At 46.3% G+C, this 12,170-nt stretch overlaps 1 protein-coding gene across 4 annotated transcripts in view; it reads right to left on the bottom strand.

Moving 5' to 3' along the window:
* Positions 1-12,170, bottom strand: part of PHACTR3 (phosphatase and actin regulator 3) — a 214,040-nt gene that overhangs the window by 69,828 nt on the left and 132,042 nt on the right. For all 4 annotated transcript variants that reach the window (XM_028735353.2, XM_028735355.2, XM_028735354.2 and 1 more), the window contains one exon: positions 9,227-9,380. In XM_028735353.2, the coding sequence (XP_028591186.2) occupies positions 9,227-9,380 (154 nt within the window). The remainder of the gene's footprint in view (positions 1-9,226; positions 9,381-12,170) is intronic.

Below are 12,170 nucleotides of genomic sequence, written 5' to 3'. Positions count from 1 at the left end.
GTAAAAGGACAGGATATCATCTTATGATAACACCATAAAACATATGTCAAGCAAACAGCCCTTTGGAAAGAAGAGTAATGAGCTCAATCTCTTATTATCAGTTAGTACTCGGGGTGGTTCAGACGGGGTGACGTTGCAGAGGGAATGAAAAGCACCTCAGAAACCCTGTTCCTCTCCATCTCATCTCGTAAACATCTCCCCCAACATGAAGGGACCCCAAGCGCTCAGCAGGGGAGACAGCTTGGCATCTTCCTGGTTGTGGAGATGAGAATAGTTTCGGATGATTTGGAGGGATAGGAAATGTTACTCATGATGCTTACTCTTCTGTCTGCTATGGGGCCGTGGCTCTAGTCTCCCCACCAGTGTGGTGTAGTGGTTAAGAGCAGTAGACTCATAATCTGGGGAATCGGGTTCGCGTCTCCGCTCCTCCACATGCAGCTGCTGGGTGACCTTGGGCCAGTCACACTTCTCTGAAGTCTCTCAGCCCCACTCACCTCACAGAGTGTTTGTTGTGGGGGAGGAAGGGAAAGGAGAATGTTAGCCGCTTTGAGACTCCTTCGGTTAGTGATAAAGCGGGATACAGTGGTGCCCCACAAGACGAATGCCTCACAAGACGGAAAACCCGCTAGACGAAAGGGTTTTCCGTTTTGGAGGTGCTTCGCAAAACGAATTTCCTATGGGCTTGCTTCGCGAGACGAAAATGTCTTGCGAGTTCCTGCAGGGTTCCCCCCCCCTTTTCCCCAAGCCGCTAAGCCGCTTATCAGCTGATCCGCTAAGCCGCTTAACAGCTGATCCGCTAAGCCGCTTATCAGCTGATCCGCTAAGCCGCTAAGCCGCTTATCAGCTGATCTGCTAAGCCCGCTAAGCCGCTAATAGCGTTAATCCGCTAAGCCGCTAATGGGCTTGCTTCGCAAGACGAAAAAACCGCAAGACGAAGAGACTCGCAGAACGGATTCTTTTCGTCTTGCGAGGCACCACTGTATCAAATCCAAACTCTTCTTCTTCTTCTTCTTCTCCCTGATTCCACATTCGGGGGTGGGTGGGTGGTGGACGTGAATAAGCCAAGGAAAGGCTTATCTTTTCCCATAGGTCTGAAATTTATGTGATCTCTTGTTAACGATCCTGTGTGGCACTTTCAAGACTGACCACTTCAGGCTGCAATTAAGCATACTTCTCAGAGAGAAGGTAAAGGACCCCTGGATGGTTATGTCCAGTCAAAGGCAACTATGGGGTTGCAGCACTCATCTCGCTTTCAGGTCGAGGGAGATGGCGTTTGTCCAGAGACAGCTTTCTGGGTCATGTGGCCAGCATGACTAAACCGCTTCTGGTGCAATGGAACACCATGACAGAAACCAGAGCACACGGAAACGCCATTTACCTTCCCACTGCAGCAGTACCTATTTATCTACTTGCACTGGTGTGCTTTTGAACAGCTAGGTTGGCAGGAGCTAGGACAGAGCGACGGGAGCTCACCCCATTGCGTGGATTCAAACTGCCAACCTTCTGATCGGCAAGCCCAAGAGGCTCAGTGGTTTAGACTATAGTGTCACCCATGTCCTTTACCTTTCTAAGAGAGAACTAGAACAGCAGGGTGGAAACAAAACTTTTCTCCCAGCAGAGGAGCAACGGTGACAACTGGGACCCCCTTCTGAACCACAGCAGAACATTTTTCAGTTTAGTTACAGTAGGTACTGTTTTGTGGGGCAGGATGGTGAATGCTTTGAGGATCCTCAGCCTTTACTAGCTCATTAGCATTTCTCAACAACTAAGAATTAAAGGTAAAGGAAACAGTAAAGGACCCCTGACAGTTAAGTTCAGTGGCGGACGACTCATCTTGCTTTACAGGCCGAGGGAGCTGCATTTGTCCTCAGACAGTTTTTCCGGGTCATGTGGCCAGCATGACTAAGCCGCTTCTGGCACAATGGAACACCAACACCAGAGCAGCACACGGAAATACTGTTTACCTTCCTGTCGGAGTGGTATCTATTTATCTACTGGCACTTTGACATGCTTTCGACCTGCTAGGTTAGCAGGAGCAAGGCCTGAGCAATGGGAGCTCACCCTGTTGCGGGGATTCGAACCGCCAACTTTCTGTTCGACAAGCCCAAGAGGCTCAGTGGTTTAGACTACAGCACCACCCGCATCCCACTAACTAAGAATTAAGTTGGGTTAAAACTAGCAGATATTTCTTTGAGAGACGATTCACACTTTCAATATTTAATAAACAGGAGTAAGGGCTGGATTTCTGCAATTAGTTTCTTACTGCTCTATGAGCCAATGTGTAGGAGGCCCTCAACATAGATTTCTTTCCCCCCAACAAGCCATGGCTAAAATATTCATGTTTGCAAATTTATCCAAATTTAGCTTTGTGTTTTAATGAGCAGTTCAGAAAGTGATTCCCCGCCCCCTAGGAATATTTTGTTTTCCCGACATAGGAAGAGCTGCACAGCTGAGTCCTTTACACTTGGCTAACACAGGACTTCTCTAAACGTAGAACACAGTCCCATACATAGGAACATAGGAAGCTGCCTTAGACTGAGCCAGATCATTGGCCCATCTAGCTCTGACTGGCAGGGGCTCTCCAGGGTTGCAGACCGGCATCTCTCCCATCCCTACCCGGAGATTCCAGGTATTGGACCTGGGACCTTCTGCATGGAAAGCAGATGCTCTAGTACTGCAGCCCTTAAATCAGAGGCTGGCTGCTCTAGCACTTGAACACAAACACTGGAAGAGCAGCTGTGCAAAGGTGGAACTAAGCCTAATGTGCTGGATATTTTATGAGCAGGGAAGCCAAAAATGTGATTGTCTCCCTGTCTGAACCCTCTCCATTCCCCATGCATAACAGCCTAAAGTAGTGCAGATCAGGAAGGACTTTGCTTTTCTGATTTTCCTGAGTGTCTAAATCAAGGTAGCCATGCATTCTACTTTACAGAAGTCAGCCCTCTGTTTGAAGTGATGTCCTGCCCAAATCAGCTAGTTAGAGCATGGTGTTGACAACACCAAGGTCGCAGGTTCGGTCCCCGTATGGGACAGTTGCCTATTCCTGCCTTGCAGGGGGTTGGATTAGATGAACCTCAGGCTCCCTTCCAACTTTGCAGTGTTATGATTCTACAATAATATGACATAAGCAGAGCAGGAAGGGTCTTGAAGTTGCCTGTTCAGAATCACTACTTAGACAGCAAACAGAGCAGGCACACAACACGGGTCACCTGGTGATACTCTTCCGCACGACACTGAGATGTACAGGACTTCTATTTCATTTATAGCCATTATATCTAAATTTCACCCAAGCAGATAGATTGTCATAAACAAATTAAGGTGATAATTACTTCCCCCACCCCCATGGAACCAGAAGGGAATCTACATATGAAGAGCCCAACATCAAGGCAGAGAGAGAGAAAAGCAACATAGATCAGATTGCGCTCAGAATAATAAGAATGAACTCAGCACATGTTCATTCTAAGGACTATGAAACAACTAAGCAGAATAATATTTTAAAAGGTGAAGCAAAGACGGAAAAGAAAGTTTGTGTAAGTGCTCAATCTCCCTTATTCTAATAAAAGAACATTAGAACAGGGATAGCCAATATAGTGCCTGCAGGATGCTGTTGGGCATGACTGCGGGTTATGTTGGCTGTGGTTGATGGGAGCTGGAGACAAACAGCATGTGGAGGGCATCATGTTGTCTACCCTGCCCTAGATCTAATGGCAAGTAGGTCAATTCTTGTTGGTCTCAGAACATTTCTCTTTTATCTCCTTCGCCATAAGCCCTACTGCCCATTTTTCATAATAATAATAATAATAATAATAATAATAATAATAATAATAATAATAATAATTTTATCATTTATACCCCACCTATCTGGCTGGGTTTCTCCAGCCACTCTGGGTGGCTTACAGCACATATAAAAAAATTGTAAACCTCAGACATTCACAATCTCCTGATACCCTGTCGAGGGGGATGAATAGACCAGAGGTGAGGAGAGTTTGCAGCAGTGGAGACTTTGGGCTTAAGGCCTGGTTGCTCCTCCACTGCTACTGGTAAACCAAAGGAAAGGAAATTCCCAGTATCTCAGAGCTCAACAGATTGATCCAGGAAGCTTTGCAAATTATATCTCAAATGCTTTCCTAGACGCAGCAGAGGAGGAGACCATACCCTCAAAGTGTGTACTTTTTTCTTCTTTTTTTGTAAATCTACCAAAGACTAGAATGGGTTTTCTCAGGTCAGCAGAGGCTGTGTGTTCTGTGTCCCATTGGTGTGGCGGTAGTGGCACTTGCCCTTCTTCTGATAGGAAATGCTCTGTGGGTGGGAGGACATATAAAGGGGGGGCAAGGAGGGTCATTTGGGAGGGGGAGTGAGAAATGTCTCTATTTTCATCTTAGGAATGTTGGAGGGTATGGGAGGCAGGCATCAAAGCTGAGGCCTTTGCAACCAAGAAGATGATGAAGAAGAAGAAGAAGAAGAGGAGGAGGAGGAGGAGGAGGAGGAGGAGGAGGAGGAGGAGGAGGAGGAGGAAGAGGAAGAGGAGTTTGGATTTGATATCCCGCTTTATCACTACTTGAAGGAGTCTCAAAGCGGCTAACATTCTCCTTTCCCTTCCTCCCCCACAAACACTTTGTGAGGTGAGTGGGGCTGAGAGACTTCAGAGAAGTGTGACTAGTCCAAGGTCACCCAGCAGCTGCAGGTGGAGGAGCAGGGACGCGAACCCGGTTCACCAGATTACGAGTCCACTGCTCTTAACCACTATACCATACTGGCTGGATTAGATGATCCTTGGGTCCCTTCCAACTCTACAATTCTATGATTCTATGACCTTTCCACAGCTGCCCCCTTCAACTAGTTCAAGAAATGGAGACCGTAGTAGGGCTTTGAGGGTCTTGTTCCCCATGACATTATTGGAATGCAATGACCTGCACTGTCAGAAGCAGTAGGCCTCTGAATCTTGAGGTCTTTCCACAGGCATCTGGCTGGCCCTAATGAGAACAGGATGGTGGATGAGATGGACCATTGCCTGACCAAGCAACGCTCTTCTAATATTCTTAAGTTCAATGGGACAGTAGCTCAAATGGGAGCAGAGTTGAAATGAGCTTATTGGAGTGAAGCCTAGATTAACTCTTCTGAAGTAGGCCTATTTCAAACTGAGTTGTGGGGAGGGCTCACCCATCACTAATTCCCCTTAAGTCCATATTAGGCAAAGCCCCTGCTTATTTTTATTTTTATTGGAAAAAAATTGCACACTGAAGAAATTAGAAGTGTGTTAAAATTAGATCGACACAGCAGACGGCATTACAGATGGCTTAAATACAAGTTTAGAATCAACGCATTGCTTTGTTGGGACTGGGTTAGCAACCATTAGAATGGGAACATACAGCTTATTCATGCTGTGCAAACGATTCATAATTTTATATAAACCTTCTGCCAGCTGGAAGACTGAAACCAAGTCACTGGCCACAGAGTACAAGTGCAATCATCGTTCTGAGTCCATATTTCAAGAGCACCTAGAGTCTGAATCTGTATTCAAGGCATCCAAGCCAAGTGCCACAGTTGTACCTCTTCCATGCCATTCTGATGAGATTTTGCTCCCTCCATTCTTCAACGCATTTGCTTTAGGGAATCGCCAAGACAAAATCTCTTAGTTCCAACCAAGGGTGGGTGAATCTGTCCATTTTGGTTTCCCCCAGTTTCTTATTCCCCAGCCCTTAATTCAGTTCTCCTTATTTCCACATGAGACTATGATTTTTTAAAAAGTCTTCAGGAGAATTCAGCAGCATTTTAGTGCAAACTTCTCCTCATAAATTTGTTTGCAATTTTGCCAAAAATGCTCATTTTTTGCAAAGCAATTTCTCCTAATACAATGCATTTTTTTGCACACTATTTCCACCAATATACTCATTTTTATGCACCTTTTTACCCAAGTGCATGCATTTTTGTACATGTCCCCATCCCTAGTTCTGTCCCACATTTTTCTTTCTCCAAAGTGTCCACATTTACCGTAGTAGAAATGTGGCCTAAATTCACAAATAGCAACCAACACCTAAACAGCTTGAAATAGGTGGAGAACAAGCTCAGCCATCATCTTCAGGTGAACTACTTTCCTGCACTTTCTGTGTGGGATCAGTTTTCTGGAGAGTGAGTACTTCTTGGGCACACCCACACAATTATCAGAGTGATGCCAAACACACATGCTTGAAACCCAAGCGATGCTTTGCATGTGTGAAGCAGCTGCATATCAGACAGATGGAGTTTTATGACAGCTGACCTAATCTCAGAGAGACCTGTTTTCAGGGAAGGCGGGTTCACATAACCAAGTGCTTATCAACAGGAGTGGTAACGCCAAATGAAGTACATTCATGTGTGAAAAACCCTAATTTAGATCCATTGAGAACATTTCATAGCTGCAGAACAAATGATCAGTTTCTTCACGCTATGCAAGTTCTTCCCCTGCCACCTTGTCTCTGCAGCACATGGGGAAATAGCAGGTGAGATACCCCACCTGTGCATACAAGGAGATGAGTAGAGTCTTCCCAACGCCACATCATGCAACCTTCAGATTAAAGCTTCAGATTAAACCTTAAATAAGGGACGCGGGTGGCGCTGTGGGTAAAAGCCTCAGCGCCTAGGGCTTGCCGATCGAAAGGTCGGCAGTTCGAATCCCCGTGGCGGGATGCGCTCCCGCTGCTGAGTCCCAGCGCCTGCCAACCTAGCAGTTCGAAAGCACCCCCAGGTGCAAGTAGATAAATAGGGACCGCTTACCAGCGGGAAGGTAAACGGCGTTTCCGTGTGCTGCGCTGGCTCACCAGATGCAGCTTTGTCACGCTGGCCACGTGACCCGGAAGTGTCCTCGGACAGCGCTGGCCCCCGGCCTCTTGAGTGAGATGGGCGCACAACCCTAGAGTCTGTCAAGACTGGCCCGTACGGGCAGGGGTACCTTTACCTTTACCTTTAAGGGGTAGTCAGCGTGTTGCCCTCTAGATGACGTTAGACAACAATGCCCGTCATCCTTAGCCATTGGCCACAGTGGAACACCTTTAGCATTTAATTGATTTTTATTGTTTATTGTGATTTGTTGTCCCTTTAAGCTACTCTAGACTCCAGTTGAGTGAAGCAGTGCCGTGCTTAGCTATGCCTAGCCTAGCCTAGCCTATCTAACCCGATCTGGCTGGGTCAGATGGGAGCTGGAGTCTAACAATATGCAGAGGGCAGCATGTTGGCTACCTCTCAACTTAGATTTGGTTCAGCAGTAACCCTGCTCCAAAGCAAGGTGACTCGCAGTGTGCAGGAATGAATGATACCCAAACAGAGCTGAGGAGGAGAGGAAATGATTGAGTTGTTGCAGCTACAGGGAGCCAGTGATGTATGCAGGGAGACGGTGGGTTTAGAAAAAGACTGAGTGCTCCAAAAGTTACCAAACTGCAAAAGGTAGAAGGCTGCCTTCATACTGCCATAGGAGCCCGATCTCTTCTAACAAGCTTTGCATCTGTCCCTTAAGTTCCTACCTCTTCTGATTTTATAGAGCAGCTTCCCTCCCTCCCTCTTCTGCTCCATATGGCTTCTTAGGTATGTATAAAGACATGATATTGCAGAAAGACATGCTGTTGGCAGGTTTGTTTTCACATTTGTTCCAAATGATCCCATACGTGGACTTTGCCTTTTTATCAGATAGTACGTATGATACAATATGCCCCCCATTTGTGCATTTATAAGGTCCATAGCTGTCCCACCTTCCTCTTGATATCTGAAAGCTGTCAAACACAAACTATTGTGGACCAAACCACAGGCACCTCTGAGAGTGACTCTGATGACCAATGAAGGAGGCCAGCACCATCCCAGGTCTCCCTCACCTCACATCTCATGTCAACAACAGTAGAGTCTAAGGAGAAAAGTATCTGAGCACTCAAATATTCCACCTAGGACCTTGTGGTAGGGCTTAGTGGATCCAGCATCAGGATGTGGCCCAAGACAACAGCTAGCCAACAACTCAGACCCAGCTCTAAAGTGGTAGAGAGTGCATTAAGAAGCATGAGAGTTTTTGCCACTATACTGTTTCAAAATATTTCAGTTGCAGGATAAAGACACCAAAGCTAACATCAAACACTATAGTAGCATTTAAACTGGGTTCTTGTAGTTACCTATAACCTGTTCCAACCCCTAACCCAGACACCTACAAAATTTGGTTCTGGTTGGTGAGTTCCATAGCTGGATGTTGCCCACTGAATGCCCCATTGTGAAGTAATTCTGGAGTGGGCTTGCAATCTGTTCCTTGCTTCAGCTTTGACTGTGCATGAATCACCAGTCTACACTTCTTGGGCCTTGGCAATCTTCACACAACCAAGTTTCAACCTTCCTGTCCCAAAGGCTAGGCCCGACAGCAGTTCCGAGCCCCCTCAAGAAATAAGGTTTCGATTTCCAAATCCCGAATTCTTAACACGCTTTAAAGATTTGGAACTCACAAAGTTCAAACTCAAAATAATGTAGTTCAACTGCCCTCAACCCCTCCGATTCTGCTTGAATTCTGGAATAAGAAGCAATGAGAGTAGGGAAGCTGGGAGACCATTCCGTCTCATCTGTGAGTTTTGGGGGTCTGGTCCCACCCACAAACCTGCAGCCCTGACATTTAAACTCAAGGGAAATGGTGGCCCCAAGACCAGGTTTATGACTGCCAATAATGTTTGGTGTACAACAGGAATCAGACAAAAGGCTTGTGTAATACACCAAGGCAAGGTAAACAGTTGGAAGTTCAGGCATTGATGCTTCCGTCTTTGTCACAATGGGAGTAGGGAATAACATGACCACTTGATCCTTTACATGTACAGCTGTGCACAGGAAGGCTTCCTTATACTGAGTCAGACCAATGGTCTGTCCAGCTCGGTGTTGTCCACACTGATTGGCAGTCACTCTCAAGGGTTTAATCCATGGGTCTCTCCAAGCCTTACCTGGAGATTGAACCTGCAACCTTCTGTGTGCAAGACACATGCTTGACCACAGAGCTGCTGCCTTTCCTCACAAGCTGGAACCCAAATTGTGCAGGATTTGAGTTGAGTGTGTGCATCCTTTGTGTGTGCATCTGTACACAGGAAAGTCCCATTGTTACAAATGGTCCTGCTCTTTACATGAAGAGTAGGAGGTGGGTGGAGCTTCTAGGTACATCCCTATTTTCCTTACTCCCGTACTGGTAAACATGGAAGCATGGAAGCCTGAACAGGGCTTTACACTCTACAGAACTTACTTGGAAAGTTTCATTTCAATTTGCTGCCGGATCTCCTGTCTCTCTTCGTCGGTCCTCCTGGGGAAAATGTTCCTATCTTCCAGCTCCTGTTTGCTTGGCCTGTTCCGCAACTTCACTGCCAGCAACTCTTTCTTGCATTTTCTTGGCAAAGTACCTGGAGCATACATAGAAAAAGAACGAGAACGTGTCAGACAGGCTGTTGCTAAAATAGGCAAAGGGACATCACTTATTGGATCAGGTTTTTCTCATGAATCAGAAGTGCAAGATCGGCAGGGATCGCCTGCGAGCAGAACGTGGGGCCTTCCCTTCGAAGGAGGGCAGTGACTGAACAGGAAGGACCAAGCGAGGAACAGCAGGGAGGAAACCAGTGCAACCATGTGTGGTGATAATTTTTTACTTGGCCCAATCCATTTCTGCATCTCTTGTGTCTACTCTTCAGTAAAGTTTTGTATAAGCCATTTAGCAAATAAAATGAGCTCATGTGAACTGTTACAAATATCTTATCAATGCTTTGTCGCATGCATTGTATTTAATTTTACTCCAACAGTCGGTCCTGGAGAGGAGTCAAAAAATGCAATTATAATATTGCGGTTATAATTTGATGGGTAGAAATAGATAGAAGATTGGGTGTTGCAGAGAGAAAGAGAGAGAAACAACTTGATGGAAAAAGGGGTGGGAAGTTGACAAAAATAAGAGAAAAGACAAGATTGTGCTATGGTTGTATATTTCAAAAATGTTTAAACTTAATAAGATATAACTGGAGAGGAGTCGCAAAATGTGAAATTTGTTGGGTCAAATAAAGCATTTTCAGTACACCATTGAGATCTCCTCTCTCTTCTTCCTGAGTGGGAAGCACCTCATGTGACTGACCCACCCATGTGGTTCCATTTCCCAAATGTTAATGCTGCCTGTATCTGAAAAAAGTCAGTGCAAAGGGGCATATGCACTGTTGCAGCAACACATACAGCAAGCCCTGTTCACACATAATGCTAAGCCATAGTTAATGGTTGATGCTGAGGCATCTTGCAGACAATCGCTCAAACTTTGGATTGCTACATTACAGCATAATTTCTCTCACTGCCACACTATTGAATTCTGGCTCTGTAACATTTGGGTAGTAATAGTCTGTAACTATAGCTAAGAAGGAAGTCCATGTTCACATATAATTGTAAGCTATGGTTAAAGCTAACCAAGGTTTATAAACCCACAACACACCTTGGTTAACTAGCATGTTCTAACCATGGTTTATAAACCATAGTTAAGTCAGAGGGCTGGGTTTGGATGATCAGGTTTAACTATGGTTAACTGAACTGTGGATACTAAAGAGGAAATTGGGGCTAATGTAGCTTATTTCCAAACCTACAAAACTTTTACATGTATTGAATTGTGTGTCTGTTTAAATAATAATACTAATGGTGCAATAGGTCAGTGTTGTTAACCAGAAGGTTGTTGGTTCGAGCCCACCTAGGGACAGCTATGGGCAGGATTCCTGCATCGCAGGGGCTGGTCCCTTGCAACTCCACAAGTCTATGAATACGTTTACTCAAACACTGTATGCAGCCCTCCATTCTTTTTTGAAAAATAAAACAGAGAAGCAGCTGAATGCTTTTGCTTTGTTTTCAAATTGCATCTCTGTTCACCTCCCTGGGCTCCCTGGAGAGGAAGGGAGGAATTTAAATTCAAGAAACAAACATGCTAAGAGATTCCTCCCAAGGAAGATCTGGGCGGCAAACCACATGAAGGCTCCAGCACATAGCTGTCAACCGTCCCTTATTTGGCGGGAAACTCCCTTATCCCAGTTGCCGTGTCCCACTGCTGTCCCAGATTGATGATGTCCCTTATGTTTCCCAGGTTTCATGCTCGCCTGGCTCAGGAGGGAAGCCGTGGCTTGGGGTCCTCCACCGCGAGAGAGAATGCGCACACAAGCTGCTGTGTCTCCGTCTCTCCCTTTCCCCCCTCAGGGGCGCGTAGTGAGGAGACAGGTGGCGGCGGGCGGGCAGGCAGCCCCTCTCTTGCGAGACTTCTGCCGCGCTGCCAGGGGAAGCCGGAGGCAGCGGCGGCGACTGAGGAGGCGGCCTGAGGGAGGAGGAAGAGGAGGGGATGGGGAGGGACGCAGAAGGGCGGCGCTTCAGCGGCCGCCGTGGCGCCGCAACCACCTCATGCTGGGCTCGCAGGCGAGAATCTCCCTCCCTCCCTCTCTCTCGGGCAGGGAAGGGCCGATGGAACTCCTCGTGCCAAGACAACGGTAGCCGTGACGTGATCCCTTATTTTCCCTTATTTTCGAGGCTGCTGGTCCCTTATTTTCAAATCTGTACATTGACAGCTATGCTCCCGCATCATTGCCCCACCTGTTGAAATGTCAGTTAAAGGGTTTTTTTCCAACCAATGTCCAATGAATGCTGCACCACCCAGTGTCCAGAATGAAAAGTGCATCTTGCACAGAAAAGAAACACGCACAGGGAAGGCTGTGATCTGTCTAGGGCCCTGTGGGGATATCATAATCTTCTTTCTCGCCCCTTTGGTTTAATTAATGAATCCCTAGGCCTCTTAGCTGTGATAATCACCATGAGGCCTGCCAAGTGTTCTATGAGAAGGAAGTCTAGTAGATTATTCACATTTACTGTTTAATTAAAACTCTTCTCATCTACACAACACCCACTTCCACATACCACAATTTTGCAGGGGTTCACAGAATATCCACAAACAGTAAGCAGATCTGCTCACAGTTTAGAATTGTTCTCCGATTAGCATGTGTCTTCTTAAGATAGGTCGGGACCTAGCTAGGGATGCCTATAGAGGCGCTCAGATCAAGACCTGGGTTCTTCTGAAATATCAGAGAGGCATTTGGAGACACGGTGGGTGGAATGGGAGAGAGGGAGGCAGGGAAAGAGAATCTTCTGGGGTTAAGTCCTAGAGCTTAACATCTTGTTCCGGAGTGATTACC

Source organism: Podarcis muralis, chromosome 5, assembly GCF_964188315.1.
Source record: "Podarcis muralis chromosome 5, rPodMur119.hap1.1, whole genome shotgun sequence".
Taxonomy (NCBI): domain Eukaryota; kingdom Metazoa; phylum Chordata; class Lepidosauria; order Squamata; family Lacertidae; genus Podarcis; species Podarcis muralis.
This window is presented reverse-complemented; position numbering and strand designations above follow the sequence as displayed.